Source organism: Corvus kubaryi, unplaced genomic scaffold (genome assembly GCF_017639235.1).
Source record: "Corvus kubaryi isolate FWS band 111438036 unplaced genomic scaffold, C.kubaryi_AGA036_p1.0 37249, whole genome shotgun sequence".
NCBI lineage: Eukaryota > Metazoa > Chordata > Aves > Passeriformes > Corvidae > Corvus > Corvus kubaryi.
This window is the reverse complement of record NW_024581072.1, coordinates 6,106,553-6,129,928: the sequence shown is the minus strand read 5'-3', so window position 1 is coordinate 6,129,928 and position 23,376 is coordinate 6,106,553. Positions and strand designations below refer to the sequence as shown.

Here is a 23,376-nt window from a genome sequence, read left to right as displayed (position 1 = left end):
AATCCCAGCCCCTCCCCTGGATCGAGTTTCCCGAAGAGGCAGACTCAGAGGGCGGGTCGAGGGGCGGCTCAGAAGCCTAAGCCGTGCCCGGGTCCAAGCTGCCTCCCCAGGTTCGGGAAAATTCTCGGTTCCTCGGTTGTTCATTGTTCTCTGTTATAATTCCCGCCTCTCAGTTTCCCCCAGTGGTTCCTGTTACATTGTATCCTCCCCCTGGCTTGTAACTCATTGGTTGTTTTCCCCTTTCACTGCGGTTTTCAAATTCCCTATAAAACTGAGGGCAAGCCTCGGGAGCATCCCATCGCGTTCCATCCCTTCCGAGCTTGTTCGGGTTGCGAAACTTCTGACAATAAACCTGTTAGGAGCCAGACCAGAACAGCCTCTCTCTTCCTGTGTCTCCGAGCTAACGTGAGCCGATCCCGTCGGCTCCTGCCGTGTTCCCTCTGCCAAGAAGCCAGCGAGCTAGCCCAGCCAGCAGCTCCTTTCCTGATGCCGAAGTCGCTTCAGCACAGAAGAACGCAGCTGGACTCTCTCTGATCGAGGGCTCGCCAGAGCTCGTGCTTCGAGCACGAGAACTGCGCTACTGCACCACCTTCTTTAGGCTGACCTACCCTCACAGGCTTCTGCCCACACTCTCCATGCATGACCTGGAGAACCAGCAGAGCACGGGGAGGAACACCTGCCTCTTGCTTCCAGAGAGGACTCAGGAGCAGCCAGAGGAAAGCCAGTGGGGCTGGCCTTGTGACTCTCAATCACAGAGCTACAAATTATATGTGTGTACTCCCAAATAACAAGTTGTATGCAGGGGGGGAGGCAGTCCCTGGTTTGCAGCCTGCAAAGAAACTAGAGGAGACCCTTCAAAACACCAAGGTAATTACTGTGCTGCCAGGTTGGTAGAAGAGTGGGTGGAGACTTTGACAAGACATCGTTTTGCTTTATTGGTCTGTGACAACCTTTGTCTCAACCTTCTAGCAGATCTTGCTTCCCCATGAGGAAGGTCTGTATCATAGAGGCAAATGATCCTCTCATCTGTCCTCTCCTGCTTGGTGACACCTCGTTTATAACAAGATCTTCCCATGAGAATGTACATCAATAAATCAAGGCCAAGCCCTCAATACAGCCATCCAAACTTTGTGTTGAAAGAGTCATGCTGTCCCTTCTCATTTTAAGCATTCCTTTTCTCGGGTTGTGAAAGCTTTTGGGTAAAGCTGTGTGAAATACACTGCTGTCCCTATGGAGAAAATATTGCTAAGAGCTGATCTTGGAGACAAGCTTTTAACAAATTATCTCTTCCAACACCTGGTAGTGGTACTCCATGGGCCACCTTCCAGTCTTCTGGTACTGAGGAGGCTGCTCACTGGTGCACCAGGAAGATGCATGTGTCACAACAGATCTCCTGCTTTTCAGCTCCTTTCTTAAAGGAAATGTGAGACTTTTATTTTGCCAAGAGAAGGCAGAAAGCATAAATACTAACTGTAACTCTGTTGTGTCTCTGGAAGTAGTTCCAAGCACAACTGAAGAAGTTTGTTGCAAAGGAGCAACAGAAAAAGCAGCAGGGACACTGGGAAGATTGAGGCACTGAATGCCTTCTTCACCTCAGTCTGATGCCTTGAGAGGCCACCTAAAAGCAGAGACTAGACAGGAGTAAGGGAATAAAGGTAGGTATTTATTTGAAAGGCCTTCAAAGGTACACCCTGGGGAGCCAGAGGCTACTGCCAAGATGGACCCCAAGATGGACAACAGGTCACGAGTTCTTCACACTTTCATAGGTTTGGTTCATTTGCATATCAGGGTTAATTCTCCAATTAAAGCTTCAGTTAATGATGTAATTTTCCCAAGCTTCCCCCCCTTTTTGAGGCTTTTGGTTTATACTTTTTGGGACTAGGATGGTCTGGGTGTCCTTGGAGAGCAGGCTTGGAGAGGCTTTGTTATATCTACCTAGTACGAGAGAGCAGAAGTTAACAGGCTACAAGAAACTTCAGAGTTACACACTAGGCAGTACAGGACTTGAAAAATAAGAAAGTAAAAACCTAAGGCATCATTTCTCCCCTTTAGAGGCTTGACAAGGCCTCTACCTTGTCAAGACTCTATTCTATTCTTTACTGCTATGATCAGCTGTCAGGTACCGTGGAGCCCTGAGAGATGCAGAAAATCCAAAGCAAGGAAGACAGACCCTTGTTGGAGGAAGATCAGGTCAGGGAACATTTAAACAGAGTGGATATGGACATTCCTGATGGAATGAACCCACAGGAGCTGAGGAAGCTGGCCTGTGTTGTTGCAAGGTCATTCTTGGTCGTCTTTGAAAGCTCACGGGGATGGGGTATCTATTGTCCCCGACGACTGGAAGAAATTCTTTAAAAGGGCAAGACAGAGGATCTGGGGAACCACAGGCTGTTCAGCCTGAGCTTGATCAGAGAGTTAAATGTTGAAGGGAACTTTCAGACTCTGAGGGTGATTACACACTGTGCCTGTCTCAGACACAGGTTGCTGAGAGAGGCTGTGGAGTCCCCATCCTTAGATACTCAAAACCCACCTAGACAACACCCTGAATCTGCTCTGAGCTGACAGTGGACTGGGTGATCTCCAGAGGTTCCTCCACCCTCAGCCATGCTATGACTCTGTGAAATCTGCACTGATCTCAAGGGAGAGGGGTCCTGAGAAGATACAGTGAAAGTAGATCAGAACTTTCTGTGTGCATTCAGTGTGAAGACAGGAGATATCCCTGTTACTTAACACTGCCTGCGAGGGACTCAGCAGATGGGCCATGCTCAGGGGAAGGAAAACAAGCAGCAACTCAAAAAGATGACGTAAAGCAACAAAAATAACTTGACCACAGTGTAAACTCTCTCATTCGAGTCCAACTAGATGAGGAACAGGCAGGTTAGAAGGTTTTCTGGGGAGGCTGGTAAAAGGAGAATGACATCAAAGTATTAAAAAGTGGAAATTGGTAGATTTGCAGAGAAAAGTGAGAAAGACGGAGAGTCAACCCAGCTTTTGTAAACCCTTGCCAGGCTTCACAAGCCAAACTGCTCTAACAAAACCCAAAGTCACCATGACACAGTATATTCAAATTCCAGTACTATGATAGTCCTTCGCCACAGTGATAAGGCAGCACAAGGTTAGCAAGAAGGTCCTCAGATGGGTAAGTGGTTTGTGAAAAATAGGAAACACCTACATTTGAGTGCTGCAGGCTTAAGTTCAAAATAGACTTTCACCATCATGTTTACACACCTACATGTCTTCCAGGAAGCATAAATTTGTGGAACAGAAGCAGATCGTCACGGGTTTTGTGAGTCCATCTTTTGTCCTGTCCTTCTCATTCATTTTTCTACATTTTCTCCTAAGGACTTTTTTCCCAAAATTCTCAAGTACTGGAGAGACCATCATCATGCTGCTAAACTTAACCCAGCAGACAGCTGCCTTTACAATTATGCACCTTTTCTCTGCTGTCAAAATTAAATCTCCTTTTGTGCAATCAGTGTCCCTTGCTTCTTATTCTACTTAGCCAGATCCCAGGCAAAAGACTGTACCCTTCTTACTGCAGCAAGCTTTCCTCCACAGCTAACACACCGCTTCCCAGTCTTCCCTGGTTTTTACCTCATTCTCTGTCAGCCATGTTTCCTGAACAGCTGACAAATTTGTCCTCCTTGCTTCCACTCTTCTTTGGCTCATATGCATTTTACCAGAGCAACTGCACCTAAAACTGGCATACATCCATTCCACTAACGTGGACGGACAGAACCATCCAACACTTCCTTTAAAATTTACCAGATATTCTCCAGTTCATATTTATCATTTTCTTTCTACAGCATGTCACTGGGTCATGTTGGAATGAAATGCAGCCTTTGGACACTTTTGTGCAGAACTGCACTGGGTCTGATGGTACTGCATCATCTGAAGACTCAAACTTCTCTCTGCTGAACCTCATCCTAATTTTCCCATGCCATTACTTCAGCTCATCAAGGCAGTTTCAAACCAGAGCCCTGTCATTCTGCAAGCTTCCTGCTCTGCCTGGTTTCCTGTTTATTATTTATTCCTTTGTCCTGATTACTAATAAAAATACAAAAAGCATCAGATGTCAGGCCTGCAAAATTCTTCTCAATAAATCCTCACATTCTGATACCAAACTGTCATGTAAGCTCTCCTGTATAATTCTCTCACCAGACTTACATATACCTGACCACAGACAGATGTATATAGTGCATATTCTTTTATCTTAATTGTGTGGGATAACATTTTTCTAAAGTCAAGATAAATGATTCCACATCCACTGGGCTCACCACCCTCTGGAAGATGAAATCAGGGTGTTGACATGATTGGTTTCACCATGCTCATGCTGCCTTTTTCATCTCATTATTTCTCCCATGTGTTCCACTTTTTCTTATTGTTCTGATATACTCCTTATAGAGGGGCTCAAGCTTCCCTGTGCCTAGAGTTCAGGAATCTCCTCCATCCTCTGAAGAGTCTAAAAAGACAACCTGTTGATTGCACTGAGTTAATTTGCAGTTCACACTGACTGGGGTCCCCACACATCTTCCATGAGCACTGTCCAACATCACCTGCCCCACTGTAGTCCAAAGTACCACTCATCCCTTCTTGCTGTTACAGGGGAATTTAGCCAGGCTTAGGGAGGGCTCTGCGTTTGTCCCTAGAAGAACCTAATGTGGCTGGAAGTTGAGACCCCTACCAGACTGGACTGCAGTGCTGAGCTGATCACAGGACATGCCAAGCCCCTTAGGCAGCAAGTCACCAGCTAAGTAACTGGTATCCCAAGTACCCACTGGGATCACCAGACTGGGCTGCATGCAGGACATTAAACTGCTTGTTGTTCATAGCCTACAAGGGGTGCAAGTTCCTCAGGATCTCCAAGCTTTTGTTCTCCTGGGGCTCTGGGAGGAGTTTGTGTGTTTTTCCAACACACAAGACTAAGCTCCATGTCCAGCACAGCAAATACCATTAGCAGATCACTCGCAGAAAGCCTTATCTGCAGCAGGAGGAGACCTCCTGTCTCACCTGTGACTGGCTATCTGGTGCAACACCCAGGAGCCCAGATTCAGAATCAGTGAACCAGAGAGCACCTCCTGTCACAGCCTACCTTCTCGGGCTGCACAAAGTCTTGCTGCTCCTCCTATGGAAAGTCAGGCCCGCAGAACTGTGCAACCTGGCAGCTCTCTGCAGGACAGGCTGTCTCACACTCCTACCCACCCTGGGTTTTGCTCTGCATACCAACAAATGTCCCTGTGCAGACACGGTTCTCTAAAGGCAAAGCGGTGATGAAAGCATCTTCTCCTTTTCCCCTGTGAGAAGCACCTCTTTTGGATTAGTTTCTTCATGCCAAGGAGGACCAGCAATACTGGTGTGATTGTATTAATATAATTACAGGCTTTAACTACTACTGAAAATATATTCCCACATAAACAGGCCTGGAAAGCCCAGTGGTAGGAACAGGATAAGCAAAGGTGTCTGTGCTTTGTAGTACATGAAAAGAAACAGCTCTAGAAATCCAGAGAGCAGCTCCAGCTCACACCTTATAGCTTAGCAGATAACACTGTTGCTGTTTTTCTTCCTTTTATTCCAGCCATAGCTCTCTAATTTCAAAATAGAAATTGTCATTTTCTGCCCAGGAAAGGGGCAGGGAATTGCTCCCAGAGAGCACTCTTCAGAACATTTATACATTACGTTTGCAAATAATCTGTCATGCACCTCTTAAGTCCAGCATGTCTGACTGTTGTCCTTTGCCATCACTTCCCTGCTCCCAGCAGCACAGTCAGAGCACAGGCATGAGCACACAGAAGCTGTGCCATACACTGGGCTACGCTGAGTAACCTGCTTGCCCCAGTGTCTGTTTGCCACACTCATGTTACAGACTGGTTTGCTGGTTCCGACCCTCATCAGGGCAACATATTTCACTGATTTAATGCTCTCGGGTTTACATTTTTGAGTTTGCATTTTTTTCAAAAATCCACCCACACATGCTTCTACCTTCAAAGTTTCAAAATATAATACAAGTACACCCTTAAAAAGGCAACCCTGAAGGCAAACAGGAATGTCAGTGTTATCTACAATTTGTAAGACACACACATGAGAAACAGTTTCCTGCCTTTTACAGATGTTTCATCACAGCTTGTGTTGAGTTGAGTTGCTGCTTCAAAACAAAATCAGAGCCTTCAGAATTTCATCACCAGACACCAGCCTTCTGGGTCAGATGCCAAATAAGAACAGACCATTTCTGTCATTTCTGGTCTTGCTTCCCTCAAATCTACCACACCAAATGGTTTGTGAGCCTCTCTGCTTAAGCTGGGTTCCCCTCAAAGCCATAGACACTGTCCTAGGCATATCTGCAAGACACACCCCTAGACGCACCCTGCCATCCAAATTCCACTTCTGTGCTATAACACTATCAAAGAGAAATTACCAGTAATAAAGTCCTTTGGAACCAAATTCAACCAGACCATATGATTATACAGCAACCCACTGCTTTAAATACCTTCTGCACGTGTCATCTCAAACAATACCACAAGCTCAGAGGCTACGGGTTTATTGTTACGAGAGTAATAAACAATACCGATATGGTGGCTTTCACCCCTTGGTTCATTGCTTGGTTACACCTAATGCAGGGCACGTGGAGCCTCCACTGAGGCCATGTATCTTCCACAACTGTGGTCTGAGAAGCAACATCCTGCCCACAAAGATGTTACCTTGGAGGTTTATCAGTTCAGAGTCCCCATATCAAGAACCTAACCACCAGACCATGGTCTTGACCATGTCACTTGACAGCCAGCTGCTAACAGTCAGCAGAGAGTTACAGAAAAAGACATGTTCCCAGGCTGTCTTCTATATATTCAGTCTCCAGAGCAGGATTGCAGCCAGTCCAGTCACAAGCACATACACTGCAGTTCTGCCTCCTCACACAAAAACAGGGCCCGTACCAAAGCATGGCACGCTGAAGCCTGCGTGAGGTCCTCCCACTGCAGCCAGTGTGCAGAAACACAAGAACTGTGTCCCGCAGCCCTGCTGCTGCTGGTGGGTGCCCCAGCATCTGTGTACAAGAGTGGGAATTTCATGGGTAAGGCTATTGAATATACATTAACAGAGAATCCAAAGTGGGACACTTATTGCAGACACCTGAGCCTCAATAGGGAAGAATTTTAAGCTGGTGCCACAAGAAAACTGAGTTACTGATGAAGTCTTGCAAATAGGGCCAGCCTAGCAAGCAGTTTTGTATGAATAATGCATTCAAAAAAAAAAAAAGAAGAAAGGTGTGAACAGTTTTTGTAAACAAGAAAGGAGGTGGAGAGCCATTAACTAAGTGATCTCACATTCCTCGATTTGCTTTATCAATCTCAGTATTCAGAAAAAAAAGCTTAAGAGCAGTCCAGGCTCTCTAGTGAATCAACAAAGCCACACAAAGGACTGTACCACTCCTCACAGCCTTCAGGCCGTACATTAGCTTTTAGCAACGGTATCTACCACATGAATAATGCAGCACGTCTTCCAGAGCATCTGTACTCCAATCAATCCACAGTAGCAAATAAAAACCTTTCAGCACGCCTTTCTATCAGGCAGCAGGACCTTTTTACAGCTGCTCAGAGGCATATCCTTGGAAAAACAACCCTATCTTCGACCAGAGCTGGAAGCTTTTAAATCGGCCAGCTGGGAACCAGCCTTTTAAATCAGCCATCCTGTGATGGGCCTCGATTTTATCAATTGCTTCTCTTTGTCTTTTGTTCCATAAGGATCCACACCCACCGTTCCGGAGCTCAGATTAAGGGAGCTCAGACTAAGGTTTCAGAAGGCTTTCAGAAACAGACACGTGTCTCTTCCCAAAAGCAGCTCACAGCCTGCAGCCGGCCCTTCCCAAGAGGGACATGGTGGCCTCACCAGACACACAGCATACACATCACATCCTTCTGCTGCACTATAAAGCAGCCTCATAATGAAGCATGGGCAAAGAGCCTTCACCAAACCAAGCATCAGTCAGATGCTCCAGATGCTTCTGTATTTTCAGAAGCAGAACAGGCGATGGAAAGAGGCGCTTTGTCCATGTCCATCACCAATGCTGGTTTGAGCATTGGTTCTCTGCAGGAGCACAAAGGTCCCTTCTCCTGGGCAGCCCACCAGGAGTTGTGGGAATTGCTTCTGTTACCACAGGCAGCAGCACATCATGCAGGCTACTGGCTGCCTGAGGAAGGGCATGCCACTGGTGCAGATGGACCAGCATCTGCAGAAGTCGTGGGGGACAAAATGACAGCAGCAAGCAAGATCTCAAAGAACAACATATTCTAGAGATGTTGTCTTTCATCAGAAAATCCAGCTCTAAATAACACTCCAAAATATTTGCAGCTTTCCAGCATGGCACAGATACTTAAATACGGTGCCCTGGTAAGCTGGTTGTGAATAAAAACTCTGCATGTAGAATAAACATTGCACAGGTAGAGAGGACATGAAGTAGGAAGGTGAAGGAGTCACTCAAAACTAAAGTAATGAGTTGATTTCCTCATCCACAAAACAGGAAGGTCAATAGCTTTCTCTGAGAGCACACAGCAGCCCCCCCTTGCCCCTTATTTTCGGTGCACACTGACTGGGGCAGGACATGAGGTCTCACATGAGTCCCTGCAAGGAGACATGTCAGACCTTCCCCCATGCTGGCAGTAGGTCAAAGCTTATGCAGAGGGTACTGGGTGGTCAGAGACTCAGGAGAGGTGAGACAGTGGTTCCTCCACTAACACAGGCGTCTTCTGCTCAGACCATAAGCAGAAAGATAATTCAGTACTGTTACATCTCCCAGTTATTGGCTTAGGTCAGGGAAGGCAAACATTGCATAGAGACCCAGCCTGTACTGAAAAGAAAGACTCCAGAAACCCACTGCAGCCATCAGCAGCTGGTACCACATTGTTTGTCTCAGAGCAGCTTTCTAACGACGGAACCCAAGGCTGCCCAACAAGGGTCAAATTCATACCAAGGTCCCAAGCTTGGCTAAATGCACATCATGCAGTCTTTTTCTGCTTTAAAAGATACACCAAATGTTGTGAACCTCAAAATAATTTTAAGCACATATGTTCAGGGGCAGGCAAGGGCTGCCAGGAGTGAGTGAAACAAGACCACTCTTCACAAAACAAGGTTGAGACAGCAAAAATCCCATGGCCTTCCTGGATGAGTTTTCCAGCTGCACTTGTTTTCAGTCACAGGTTTAAATCACAATGCCAAATGACACCCAGCATAATAACGCCCTAACGCTAACACCTGTCCATGCTATTGCCACATCCCCACTGCCTGGTATTTCTCCGTGGATGTGCTCTTCAGCCATGCTGGGAAAGCAGGGAGACAGACAAGGGAGCACATGTGCCACATAAAAATAGCTCAGCCAGGTTATTTTTAACTGGGTCATCCCAGCACAGCCAGCAGCAATGGTGAGGAGCAGAGAAGAGAGCAAAGAGAAAAACTGGCAGAGATCACAGCCGCAGGCAGCTCCCAAGAGGCTCAGACTCTCCTGTCACCCGATCCGGGGAGGAATCCAAGATGCTATTTTGGGTAGAATCCGCCGGAACATTTTGAAGTGCACATAATGAAGTACTGGCTGAATTGTCACCTGCTCTTTATTTTATTGCTGTGGTCACTTCCAAACCTGACACCGAATGTGCGCTTGAGCCTCCCTGCGACAACTGAGAGAAGCAAAGAGAAATCACAACAGTAATGCACACAGAACTACATAAAAACATCAGGCCAGATAGCACTTCTGGAGATCCTAAGTCCTGTTCTCAGCCCACAACAAAGCTCACTACAAAGGCAGGTCAGGTTACTTAGACTGTCCAGCTGACTTTGAAAGACTGACGTGGATGGAGATCCCATTGGCCTCCTTGGGAAATGTGCCTATCTAGAGTCTAGTGGAGAAGCTCAGGCTGCAGCTGCCTTGCAGAGTTACCCAGATGACTCTGGTAAAATTTGCTGCCCACCAGGACCCTCACAGCCTTCACAACAGCTGCTCCTTTCACTGCAGGGAGAGACTGCACATCAGGGGCAGAAGTTGACGTTTATCTTTATTAAATTTCATAGGGGGCTGGTTTTCCCCTCATTATAGGCATAAAGCAGTCTGGGAGCCTCCAGGTTCCTTAGGAAGCCCAGGGGCTGGGAAGTGCCCATGGAGGGTCTGTTGCCAGACCTTGGACTTCCCTGCAGTGGCCTGACAAGCATCGCTCTTCCAATGAGCAACCAAAGTGGTTCACCCTGGAGCGAGGGAGCCTGAGGCATCATCAGTGTCACTCCACTGCCAACAGCACCTGGAGCTCCGCTTCTTGAAGGTTCACACACCTCTCACTCAGGCACAGGGAGTGAAACATCGTGAATTGCCCCTGGTCACAGGAGAAGTTTCTTCATTAATATTTTTAAGCCAACATCAGCTAGAAATCAAGCTGAAGCACATGGACCACCCTTCAGTGTCTGTGAAGACATGTGTGCTCAGTCAATACAAAGTGAGTTTGTGCATCCCAGGAGGCACAGGGGAATACTCCAGGGATGATCCCACACTCAGTGGTAACACCTTTTTTCTGGCAGCTCAACCTGTCCCTTCACCACTCCCTTTTCTGCTTCATGTGGTGCCACACTCTGCAAGCTCTGACAGAAAGAAACATGGTGAGTTGAGGACATAAATGTCTTCAGTCAACATGGCCTTTACAAGATACCATAGTGGAGCAGGGGAGTGTGAAGGCTAGCAAAACCCAAAGTAAGCCCAAAACTCAGCTTAGTTTCATGAGGCTTATCAGAGCTCTCAGGAAGGGCAGGAGGCAGTATTACCAAAGCAGAGGGTGGGGCAATGCCAGCCTCCCTAGAGAGTAAGCCCCTCCTTCCTCTGATTCATCTCCAGCTTTCCAAGATAGCCTGTGTACAGAAAGATAAAGCTATCTTGCCTGCATTCTCCAGAGACAATACCCTCTTTCACTCTGTTGGTTACCTGGGCAGCAAAGAAAATATTATTGCTTATTAACTTCCTTGTGAGTACTAATGTGCTTCTGAATTCAACAAGAGGGCAAATTCTATCTTACAGACCTTTTATATGCTGGCAAGATCCTCCTTCATTACAAAAGAAAAGCAAATAAAACAGTCCTGGTTCAAAGAACAATAAAAACTGGAAGCCCCTTCTGCCCTCCCACACCTGCAAAAACTCAGTTTAAAAAGGAAGTTATGAACTTTCAGACACGTTGCCACATTTCTTGTCAGAAAGGCAGCCTTGAAAAACTCATTATCAGACACTCTGCAAGCTCAGCAGTTTCTCCTGAAACAAGAATGCCACACTTTCACTCTCCTGTTTCACAGAAAGAAGTTTCTGCTATTCAAGGCCAAGCTGGCTTCCCAGTTTCAGAAACCAAGGTTCAGCTCCCCATCAAAATGATGCAGCTGGGTCTCAGTAACCTGCCATGTTCTTTGGGAAGACAAGGACACTTGGTCCCATGTGTGTTTATTGTGAGGTCTAACCACACCTGCAGACATCTGGCAGAGTGGGTATCTCCTGTAAAGGCTACTGTACAGAAGGCTTTCCTTGCAGCAAAGGCTTTCCTTGAGCATCACTGATTCAAGGGTTCAAGACTGTTCACCTTCACAGAATCCTAAGATCTTGGTTACTTGCCGCCGGGATTCCAAGTGGGATCCATTGGGCTAGCCAGTTTTCTTCTCAAACCTCTTCTGCCTACCCGAGGAGTTGTGGCCGCCACCAGAACACAGATACATGAAAAAACCTGAAGTGCCCAGCAGGATGGTGAGGCAATGGAAATACACCAAGTGCCGATGTTTCTCCTGAGTTCTGTCAAAGTTTGGAGGTTACACACTTCACTTGAATGTCCCAATATACAGCCCTTACATCCAATGTGATGTAATGTCACTGCACTGCCCCACGGCTGAAGCTCTGTACATAGGCCTGAATACTGGTAGGACGTGATGAGATCCTGGCCAGTGACATCAAGTCTGTATCTCATCTCTGATTTGTCTGGGAAGGAAGGCACAACCACATATGCAGGGGCACGGTGTAGGAGACTCCGTCTCGGTGGTCTCCAGTAAAGCCTCAGAGTCAGCCCACCCGTAGCTCTAAATCAGGACAGATGAGGAACCTTCAAAATCCCTAAGGATGATGGCCTCCACCTGCCTTTTCCCAGCACCCTCCTGGGGATGCAGTTTTCTCTAACATCTGACCTACTTCTCTCCAGCTGCAGCTTGCATTCTTGTCTCCTTATGACACTGTCAGTGCTAAGGAGAGTCTGACTCTGTAACTGCCCTTCTGGAACTTGTATCCTGTTAGCAAGTGGGTTTGGCAGCAGAGGACACAGGTACCTACTACCATAGACCAGAGAAGAACCAGCTGAGAGTTTCCCAGTCATAAGCCAAAATTAGAGGGAAATGGTCCCTGTCCTTTTGGGGACAATGACAGCAGGGCTTTGTTTCTTGAAAGGCAGCAGGCAGCATCAGAGGTATTCTCTGAGGCCCGTAAGCTACAGAGTTCTTCCACCTCCCTTGCTGCATCAACTGCATGCAAAAAACAATGAGGGGCCCACACGAAAGAGAAGTGTGGGAAACTCTCCCACACTCATGCAGTGCTTGTGGAATTATGATTCCAGTTGAGGCTTTTCTCTTTCAGTGGCTGATTAAGTCAGAATTGACATCTCTCTGTTCTCCAGAAAACTCCTAACACACTTCTGAGCTCTGTAACAGCAGGTGCCACTTACCTGAAGCATGACAAGCCAGCAAGAGAGTGTGGCAAAGGCAGGTGTCACAGACACAACAGCCAATGCTTTCTTCTACCACATCATAGAATCACAGAGTATGCTGGGTCGGAAGGGACCCATCAGAATCATTGAAATACAACTTCTGTCCCTGTGCAGGATATCCCCAAGAGTCACTCCATGTGCCTGAGAGCATTGTCCAAACACTTCTTGAACTCTGTCAGGCTTGGTGCTGTGACCACTTCCCTAGGGATCCTGTTCCAGTGCCCAAACACCCTCTGGGTGAAAAACCTTTTCCTAATACCCAACCTAAACCTTCCTTGACTCAGCTACAGGTCATTTCCTCAAGTCTTGTCACTGTCACCACAGAGCAGAGATCAGTGCCTGCCCCTCCTCTTCCCCTCATGAAGAAGTTGTAACTGCAATCAGGTCTGCCCTCAGTCTTCTCCAGAACAAGTGACCTCAGCTGTTCCTCATATGGCTTCCCCTCAAGGCCCTTCACCATCTTCATTGCCCTCCTCTGGACACTCTCTAAGAGCTCAATGTCTTTCTTATATTGTGGCACCCAGAACTGCCCCCAGCACTCGAGGTGAGGCCACCCCAGTGCAGAGCAGGACAATCCCCTCCCTTGCCTGGCTGGTGATGCTGTGCCTGATGCACCCCAGGACACGGGTGGCCCTCCTGGCTGCCAGGGCACTGCTGGCTCATGTTCAACTTGCCGTCAGCCCCCAGGTCATTTTCCATGGAGCTGCTCTCCAATCTCTTGTTCCCCAGTCTATACACACATTCAGGGTTGCCCCATCCCAGGTGCAGAATCCAGCATTTTCCCTTGTTAAAATTCATACTGTTGGTGGCTGCCCAGCCCTCTAATTGATCAAAGTCTCTCCACAGGGCCTCTCTGTCCTCGAGGGACTCAACAGTTCCTCCCAATTTAGTGTCATTGGCAAACTTGCTTAGTATCCCTTTCAGTCTTGAGTCCAAGTTGTTAATGAAGATGTTGGAGAGCACAGGGCCAAAGATGGAGCCCTGTGGAAGCCCACTAGGGACAGGTCTCCAGTTTGATGTCACCCCATTGTGAGTATGGTACCATGTACATCATAAATTTTAAAATTCATCATTTAGACCAGCAGTAGTAGGTTGACTTTTGCTCTTTTTGGTTTTTAGTCTTACTTTGATTGATGCTGACTAAGTGGGAAGACTACCACTTTCCTGCCAGGGAAATGAGATTCTGTGCCAATTCATTCACCTGCTGGGCTTGGCAAATATACAGTTTCTGGAAACCACTGCCATCACTCTGAAATTATTCCACCAGTGCAAGTACATAAGTATTGTTTAGTTCTGACTGGGAGCATGGGTTTGGAGCAAATCTCCTTATTGCTGCCATTCACTGCACTGCCAGTTTGGATTGCAAAGCCATCTTGGAGCATGCAGACAGGATTCCCTCTAGACAAACTTAAAATCATTCCAGGATCAGGACCCAGTGTGCTCTATCTGCTAATGGAACCAGCTGAGTCAAATTAAAACATCCAAAATGCCTGTGGATATAAAAAGTCCTGGTACCGCCTCTTTCACTCTACAGGTCTACTTTTCTTGAACTATAGGTGTTGTTATAGTTAGCAGAGAGGTGAGTCTCTGCACACAGACATCCCTCTCTGTTTGACTTTCAGCCTGTCTTCATGTAGACTATTTTCTTTACCTCTTCTCCTCCAAGTATGGCACTCTTACACTGCTTTTAGGTGTTCCTCAGTCTCTGATCATTTGATTCAGCCCCACCGCTCTCCTCTGTGACCAGTCTCACTCTTCACGCCTCTCCATCTTCACACCTCCCAGTAATGAAGATCAGCCTCTCCTCCCATACAGTAGTAGTTTAATTACTACACACTTCATTCCTGCCAGCCTCTTCACATATCTCCTCCAGTATGAGTTTTGATCATCTTCCAGCTTTGTCCCACTGCACCAGCCTTCTCTTCAACCCTTCCAGCCAGAGAGCACCCCTGGCAGTGCCTCCACATCCCAGCAGACCTCCCTGCTACAGTCTCACACTCCTTCTACCACTGCTACTTTCCATGCCAGTGTATTTCTCCAGCATAGCTGATATCCACGCCGACAAACTGATCTTTTCTATGCCTTTGAGTCAGCTCTGGGCCTCTGTGCCTCACCAACTTTTTGAGCCAAAGGCTTATCTGTCTGTTTAGCCAGCCCTAATGGATTTTCCGCCTGCAGATTCATCTAATGGCTTTTCTTGAACCACATCCCCAACATCCTGTGTCAATGAGTTCCACTGTTTATCTGTATCCTGTAGTTCCTGGGCAATGATAAACAGAGGAACAATCACTCCATATCTGAACTCTCCATCCCATCATACTACCATATGTCAAAAGCCATATGTCATATCCCTTTTCAGACATACCTTTTCCAAGCTAAACAGTTGTCCTTCTCTGCATTCCCTTCTGCACTACCAGGTCTTCAATGAGCTGCAGAAAGCTTGTTTTGCATGAGGCATTCAAGACACAGTTGCACTATAGATGTATCCCGATAGTATTTTTATTTTTTTATCAGTGCAGTAGAAAGGAGGACCCAAAAAAAAAAAAAAAAAAAAAAGGTAAGGTAAGGTAAGGTAACACAGCCCTTAAAGTCTGGCTGTGAATTAAAGCAGAACTTTGAATTCCTGACATAATGCAGGCCAGGCAGTTTGGGCTGCTATTTCCATGCCTTAGGCAGCAAAAACAAAGACTGTGTGAAGAAGAGTGAGAAGTAAAGCACTGGGTGGACACACTGGGCCTCACTGCAGCTATCTGCATGTGCAGTTTTCTCTGGATATCTTATATGTGTTCATGAAATTACATCTGTATCTAGGGCTTTCCAGTACCAGAGAGCCTTCAGGCTCCAGGAAACTTCAGAAGACTGCTCAGAGCCAGAGGAGGGTCACCACTGTGCTCCTAGCTCAGCCAGAGATGACAGCATTTGGGAAGAGTCCCAGAGGGTTCCCTGAGCATGCTTGAGGACTGCGGGTGAGTGCTACCACTGCCCTGCATGACACCGTCATGCCAGGGAACTCCAGGCACAGGAAGGACAGCAGGTAATGACACAGGATATGGAAGTAAAGAAAGGGTTGGTTTAGAAATAGCTCAAAATAAAAATCTGAATTTCCTGGGGAAGTCTTGCTTTTCTGCAGGAGTTGAAGACACTTGCAGATTTCCAGACCTATAGACTAAGACACGGTGTGGTCATCTGCCTGTACTGGCAGTGGCCAGTGGCACCAGTGGAAGCAGAACCCTGCAACAGCAAAAGGTGTGTGAAACACTTCTAGTGCCATGTATGGTGTCTGTGCCTTTAATCTTCCAAACTCTCACAACTGAGCTTGACTGCAAGACAGGCAGAAATTAGAGTACAAATGCTGCTATTTTTTGTAATATATAAGATAAGCTGTCATGAAGTCACAGACAAGTTCATGTTGCAAGTCATGTCAGGGAAGGAAGTATAGGTAAGACATTGTAAAACTCTTCTGAAATACACAAAACCATACATAAAATAATGACTGGTTTCTCAAAATCGAAAAAAGCAAAGGTAGAGAAATTGTCGCTTCAGTTCCCTCTTTACACATTAAATGCATTTTCTCAATTGGGCTTAAGAAGTCCTGTTCTACTAACAGCCCACAGACGGCTGGGCACCAAATCAAAGCTCTCACCACAAGAAGATTCCCCAAGCTAAGAGCAAGATGAGCTTTACTGAAATGGTTTTTCTGAAACCTCAAGGATGACCAAGAAATACTCAAGGGTATCCTTTCATATTTTGTCTTAATTCAGTGGATCAACCCATAAAGCAGATATGTGTGCTGCAGCAGAAAGTTAGGAATCCTTACCACTCATCCAAGTTTAACATGCACCATGAACATTGGGAAAGAAACATGGAACACAGGGACCAAGGCAGACCTCCTAGGTGGATTTTAGCTGTGGGTTTCCTTGCTTTAACTTTTGGAAACTTTCACTCCTAATATCATTACCAGGTTTTTGCTTCTAATACCACAACAGAATCGCAGGCAAATTTAGGCTGGAAGTGACCTCTGATGGTTCACAGCACAAACTTCCAGTCAAAACAGGGTCAGCCTTTAAGTCAGGCCAGGTTTTTTATGGCCTTGTTCATGTGAATTCTGAAAATCTCTAAAGGTTGAGGTATTACAGGCAAGAAAACCATCCTACTAAGCCCCTGACTGGATAATAATTGTGAACTCAGTCAGTCAATACACACCGATCACAAAAGCAGGTACTGGTCCTACACAGTGCTCTGCCTCCACAACGATGAGTCACCTACCACTCCCTCTCCACATCACAAGTCAACACAGCCCTTCTCCACTTACAATCAATGCCAAATTAGCTCAGAGGACTCCTGCCTTCAAACTGTCATCCCTCCAGTGACTGTAAAACATAACGCAGGAGAGAAAATTAGCTGTCGTGTTAGGCAACAAGAATACCACCTTGGGACCCTAAAGGCAAAGCCCAGCAGAACATGCTGAGAGCTTGGAGAGGAAATGTATGCTCTCCTCTATGAGATGGGATGCTCTAGGGGTGACAAGCTGGGGAAAGAAATTTCTGCAGGAGGCCAGGTAGCTGCTGTTCAGCTAATGGCTATGTCACCTATTTCCAGAGAACACTGCTCTCTGCATTGGGTGACACTATTTAGAAGATCATCCTGTTCCAGTTTCAAGCAATGCATCATCCTGAGAAGCTCTTCCCACGATTCCTCCTCTTTGCTGCTAAAAACACAACTGCCTTATTAATTTGCCAAGTAATAACTTCTGCTTCCAGCTACTGGCTCTCATTGTGGTTCATCAGCCCAACTGAAGAATCCATTATCTACAAAGACAGAAGAGATTTCTCATCTTTTCAATTCCACAGAAACCAAGAGTTCACGAAAATACAGCCTGGAGACTAAGAAAGACAAAATCATCAACTTTCCACTTGAGCTTCTACCTATAAAATCTCATAGAGGGGTTGGGGTTTTTTTCTGCTCCAAGACTTGGTTTGCCTGGCAGGATGCATCACACCCAAAACTACTGCACAGGACATTAATGTATGGCAGAGGCATGAGCCTCAAATAGGTGCAAGGGGCTGTAAAGTCAAACCCTTCAATCCCTATTAAGCCTTTAAACAAATGCCATGGTTTTTAAAACTGTGAAACACTGAATTCCAATTGATTTCTATGGAAGATGTCAGATGCCAGGCTATCATTAGCAAAATCAATCTTTTCAATTAAGACTCGGGCATCAGTTACTGACATAAAGACCTTTTGCAAATTCAAAGCGAAACATGAACCACAGTCATGACCACAGGCAGAAGGGGTCAGAAGACAGACTCTGATCCTCCCTGACTGTAAGGAAAAGAGCCTCTGTATGTAGAAGCTGAACATTACAAGAGCAGGAACTTGGAGCAATGCTATTCTGATTTTGTTTTTGTTCCTCTATGTGTGTGTTTTGGTATTCAAATTAAATTAGAGAAAATGGCAGAGAAAAATAATGTGAACTAATTACATTTAAGTAGATGTTAGCAAGACAATCTTTTGACTTCTTCTGCTTGTCTCGCAATTAAAGAGCTGTCTGGATCTCTGTGCCTATTACCCTGCAATTTTGTTGCCAGCACAGGCTCCTTTTAGGGGGCAGATAGAATGGAAGAAACCAGAGGATGACATAGAAGATCAGTCCTTCCCGGCATCATTCATGCTACAGTGTTCCTAAAAACATCAATGTGAGGCTTCCTAGAAACGAGCACTGCAACTGTGCCAGCAATTCAGGCAAAATGGTAGCTATGCTTTTCTAAGGCAATATGTTTTATATTTTTCAGGTTTTGTGTATTCTTGCTCAGGGAAAACACTGTGAAACTGATTTAAATAACTGGTTTGAAATAACCTCAGTGTAACCATGTGAAAGGTGGCTGAGAACTGAACAGTACTGTCAGAGTCAAATTTGCTACAGCCCAGAAAGCAAAACTCCACAGATACCCAACAGGGTAGCTGTGGTGCTACAGGATTCACAGATCAATACTGTGACAAGGACACTGGGTGGCATTCAGGGGCACCCCTTCAGGGATCCTTTTGGCAGATTGGAAAACATCCTACATGCTAAGACTCCCCAGCTAAACAAGACCCAAGTGAGGCTGGGGTAGGACAGAGAGTATCGGGAGAGATCCACTGCTCCCAGACCTGTGCTTGCACATGCTCTTGTTCACCTGCTACATCAGTCCATATCCTGGCCCACAGAGAAAACCACGTCTGAGGAAAGGGCACTTGTCCACCAAGCCCGTCTCATGCACCCTACCATCGGTTCCCAGAAAGCCTGGGATGGGATCCAGAGATTTCAGATTCTCACAAGGAGGATTTCAGCCCTTTTCAGAGGCACTCTGCAAGGGAAGTTTAAATCATGTTATTTGTAGAGCAAGGACGGATTAATTTCTGCTCTTGGGAGTAAGCCCAGTATTTGCCTCGGCCCCTCCCTGCACCTTTTTTTCTGACTGTTTCTGCTCTACTTGAGCTTGATGTACAAGCTCAAGCCACGAAGCTCATATTTCCTTTATTAATGCAACCCTGACATGGACAGCCTTGCCCAGTCACCTTTTTCTGGGAGGAGCTCTCCCCCAGCATTGCCTCCTCTCCTGTTTAAGCATATCTCCCAGAACTGTAGGAGGAAGAACAAGATGGAGTTTGCCCTCTCCTCCATTCCTGTAAGCTATCTTATCAGCTTTCATGAACTTTGTCTTAATCTCAGCAATAAAAATACCACGACTGCTGGTATTTTCTAGTGCTTTGTCTTCCTTATCATTTTCCTAGGTGACCTTGTCCCATGGAGGGAGAGAGGCAGTGCAGAGTCATCGGTTGCAACTTCCTGTCTGCAGGTAGGTCCATGTTTCTTGGCACAGAAATAAAGAGCAAGCGACTCACCAGACTGGAAGGAAACCCTTCAACAAACCAGAGCCCTGAAGAATACTTGGAAGAAAGAGGGAAAGAGAGGCCAAACTTTGGGCACTGCTCTGGAAAATTTGAAACTGTGTGAAGCAGAGCACCGAACAGGTCAACAAGGGAAGAGAGAACAGGGCTTGGAGCTGCACACTGTCATTGGTCCTACCCTTGGCAGAGGCATGTCTCCAAGCTTTAGAAAGGGTTTTGCTTGGCTGAGGGTCAGAAAGTCCTATTGTGAATTTCAAAGTGCTTTAGAAATACTAAGCATCAGCATTAGACTAATAGAGCCCTGCAGGGTGTATTTTCAAAATGGGGAATTGCTGGCAAGCCTGTAATACCACAGAGGGGAAATCCCTGGAAATACTAGGGCAGTCTGGCTTCTACTTACAAGCCAGTATAACCCTGTGAGTATCAAAATCCCTCAGCCAATACAGCCTCCTAGATGATGTAAAAGTCTTTCCTGTTTCTCCTGAGGAGAGGCAGGAGGCGCGTCAGTGTAATTGCAGTGTGCTGCAGGCTGCTCGCCTCAGTCAGCTCTGCAGCCAGAGCAGCTTAACGTGCACTTACGGGAAGCCACCTAATGACTGCATGTGAAACACCTCACCACACCACCGCTCCGGTGTCTTCTTGCCACAGGAGCAAGAGACCAGACCAGCTGTGTTCTTGTTGTGCATCAAGAGGTGGCCAGACACAACATGTTTCAAAGCACAGCTGCTGTCCAGCCTCACCAGGGATGCCCTTGGCTCTGAGCAGCAGTTTAGCAGCAAGGTCCAGCAGCCACCCAGACAGCCCACTGGCCAACTGTAAGACTGCTGGTGTTTATAGATGGAAGTTAGGAATATTCAGATAAGGTGCTGGGGCTTTGGGGGGGGACGTTTCTTGAAGCAAACACTTCAAGCAAACTTTCCTGTGAGAGCGGAGAACAGGGTGTGGCCGCTAAGGACCTGCTGCGTCCCCTTCAACCAGCCAAGAGTGGATGGTGGGGGAACGATCTGGCACAGTCTCCCTCCACACTGTTTCTTCACAGAGTCTCTGTCATACCCTGCCACAGCCCACTCCCCGACAGTTTTCCTGTCAAAATCCCTGCCGGGGAAATCAGGACCTAACAAGGTGGCATGGAGACTTCATGCTATACAGCCGCTGTGGGTCAAGGAATACAAAAAAGTCAGAGGCAGCAAACCGACCACAATTTATGAGGAGCCTTCAAGGTCATGCACAAAATACGCCTTAGCTTGCCTCCACAGCAACTGTCTCTCACTCAAAGCATCACCTTTTTTTTTTCTGGGATATGCCAAAGCCTTCAGTTCTCTCCCCTAAGCCTCTGTAACAGTGAGTGCCTGGGCACCTGAAGCTTACAACACAGGGACCTGCTCTGTACTCAACGATTCATCCCCAAAACACAGCCCACACAACACTTAGGCATCTGGCAGTCCAGACAGCCCACAGGCAAGAGAGAACTGCCCTTGCAGAGGCACCATAAACCTGTTCCAGAGACAGCAGCCTGCCCAGTCCCAACCCACCTGGAAAGAGACTCATAGAAACCTGCCACAGACTCAGGCAACTGAAAATCCACTCCTTATCCAGCTACTAACAAATGTAGCAGACACAGAAACGGGAAAATATTATCCACTACTGGCATTTGCAGAGTGAGAAATTTGCTGAGAGGGGACAAACCAGCATACTTGAAAGACAGGCAGAAATTACGCAGGCAGAAAAGGAGAATGAGAAACACACCACATCTGGAGATACTGACCTGCTACCAGGAAATCCACCTGCAGAGACACAGCCAGCAGCCAGGCAGATCAGTGGTATGGAGGTGATCAGTGCTGCTGGTCAGGCAGGTGCAGCTGCCACACAGAGGACAGTAGTCTCCCTCACCCCCGGACTTGCAAAACAGGCACACTCATGCTTAGGTGCTTTGCCTCAGAGGAAGAGGGGTCAGGAGGAGCTTAGGGCAGAGTTGGGGTGCAGGCAGCAGAATAGTCTGGCTCTTTGTCCAAACATCACCAGTACCTGGGTCTCACGTTCTCACGTTTCCTAGGTCCATGGCAGCTCTACAGAACTAAGGGGCTTTGATTTGTTGCTACAGAGTAACGGACTGAATGAATTTGAAATACTTCTCGTCAAAGCTATAATAATACATGTCATAATGGTAATTCACCAAACAATATCAGCACATATGAAAACATCTCCTTTTTCCGGGTCTCTAAGAAGCAACCAGCACTCCCCCATCCTCCCTCCCAAAGCTCTAGAGTTTCCTGAAATGCTCACAACCAAAACATGAACTCCCTGGTGTCTCCATCAGTCACTCCCTGTCTCTGATCAAACCAGGAAAGATCAGAGCTCTCCAAAGAGGGCACAGCCAGAGGAAGAACAAAGGGAACAGCGGGGCTACACAGCCTGCTCCTTTGTTAACCCACTGGGGAGCCTGCACTGGGAAGCTTAAAGGCAACCATCACTCAACCTTCTCCCAAATATTCCCTGAATGCTCTGAGGAAATCACTTCACTTGAGCACCCAAGGGGCCAAAAGAGGCTAAGCCTGTCCAGGCAAATTCCCTTTACAAGGGCTGCAGCACAGTGTCTTCTTAGAAAGTGTAAGTGAAAAGGGCTGGGGCAGGGTGGGGTGGGGTGGGAATCAGGAACAGACAGGATGCTCCAGAGCACGACAAGGAGGGCACCACTCCCTGCAAAGTGAACAATGTGTTCAGACACTGCACACAGCTGGCCTCACCAGGCCATCGGTCTGCAAAGTGCTGTCTGTTACACATCCGTTTGCAACAGCCTGTCTTGGCCCCTGACAGAGCTGCAGCATCAAAGACAGACCCACGGAAGAAGCAGTCTTCAAAGCTGTGCTGCCTGAAAATAAGACTCCTTCAAAGTACCAGTTCCGCCTTCAGGGGGAAGTGGCACCAGGAGATCCCGCTGCCGAAGAGTCATTTATGTGGCTGTCATCATGCCCTGTGCAAGATGTGACCTGCCCTGACATCAAGCACCCAAATTCTTCACGACTCCAGCAAAAAAAGGCCAAATTCAATCCATCACACACACAGCTATAGATGAGGCTTCTCTATAAATAATAAGCGAAGTTATACAGATGCCAAACCGTGCCACCGGCGGCACCGGCCAGCAGGGCTGGCAGGAGGCGCAGCCTTCCCGACCAGGCAGCAGGATGACTCGGGTCGCCAGGAAGCCCTGTTGCTCCGTGCACCGCCGCCTGCAGACCCCAGGGTCGGAGGGCTCCCGCCGCGGGCAGGCTGGCGGTCCGCCACACCCCGCGCAGAAAATCCCGCCGGCAGCTCCCTGCAGGAACAGCCCCGGCGCTACCGGGGAGCAAGAATCCTGCCCGCCGAGGGCGCAACCAGCCCCGGCTGCCCCGACCGCGGCTAGCGGGAACGCCCCGCTCCCGCCGCACGGACCGGGGGATGCCCGAGGCCCGCGGGACCGGGCGGCCAAGGCATTCCCCAGCCGTCGGTGCCCCCGCGGCTGCGGGCGGCGGCCCCAGCTCCGCACAAAGCGGGGTAGGGCCGGAGGGAGCTGCGGCACTCCCGGCGCAAAGCGGGCACAGCAGGCGTCCCACCCCGCTCCCCGGCAGCGCCGGGCTCCGCAGGCCCCGGGCTGCGGCAGGTGCCCGTGCCGGCCCTGCCCGCGCGTGTCCCGGCCCCACGCCCCGCACCACCATCCTCGCTCCCGTACCTTGCCGCTGACGGCGTGCATCTGGACGGG

At 47.7% G+C, this 23,376-nt stretch overlaps 1 protein-coding gene across 2 annotated transcripts in view; it reads right to left on the bottom strand.

Moving 5' to 3' along the window:
* Nucleotides 1-23,370, bottom strand: part of CORO2A (coronin 2A) — a 58,642-nt gene extending 35,272 nt beyond the window's left edge. For both annotated transcript variants that reach the window (XM_042023602.1, XM_042023603.1), the window contains exon 1: nucleotides 23,347-23,370. In XM_042023602.1, the coding sequence (XP_041879536.1) occupies nucleotides 23,347-23,367 (21 nt within the window). In that variant the 5' untranslated portion in view covers nucleotides 23,368-23,370. The remainder of the gene's footprint in view (nucleotides 1-23,346) is intronic.
* Between the last annotated feature and the right edge of the window lie 6 nt (nucleotides 23,371-23,376).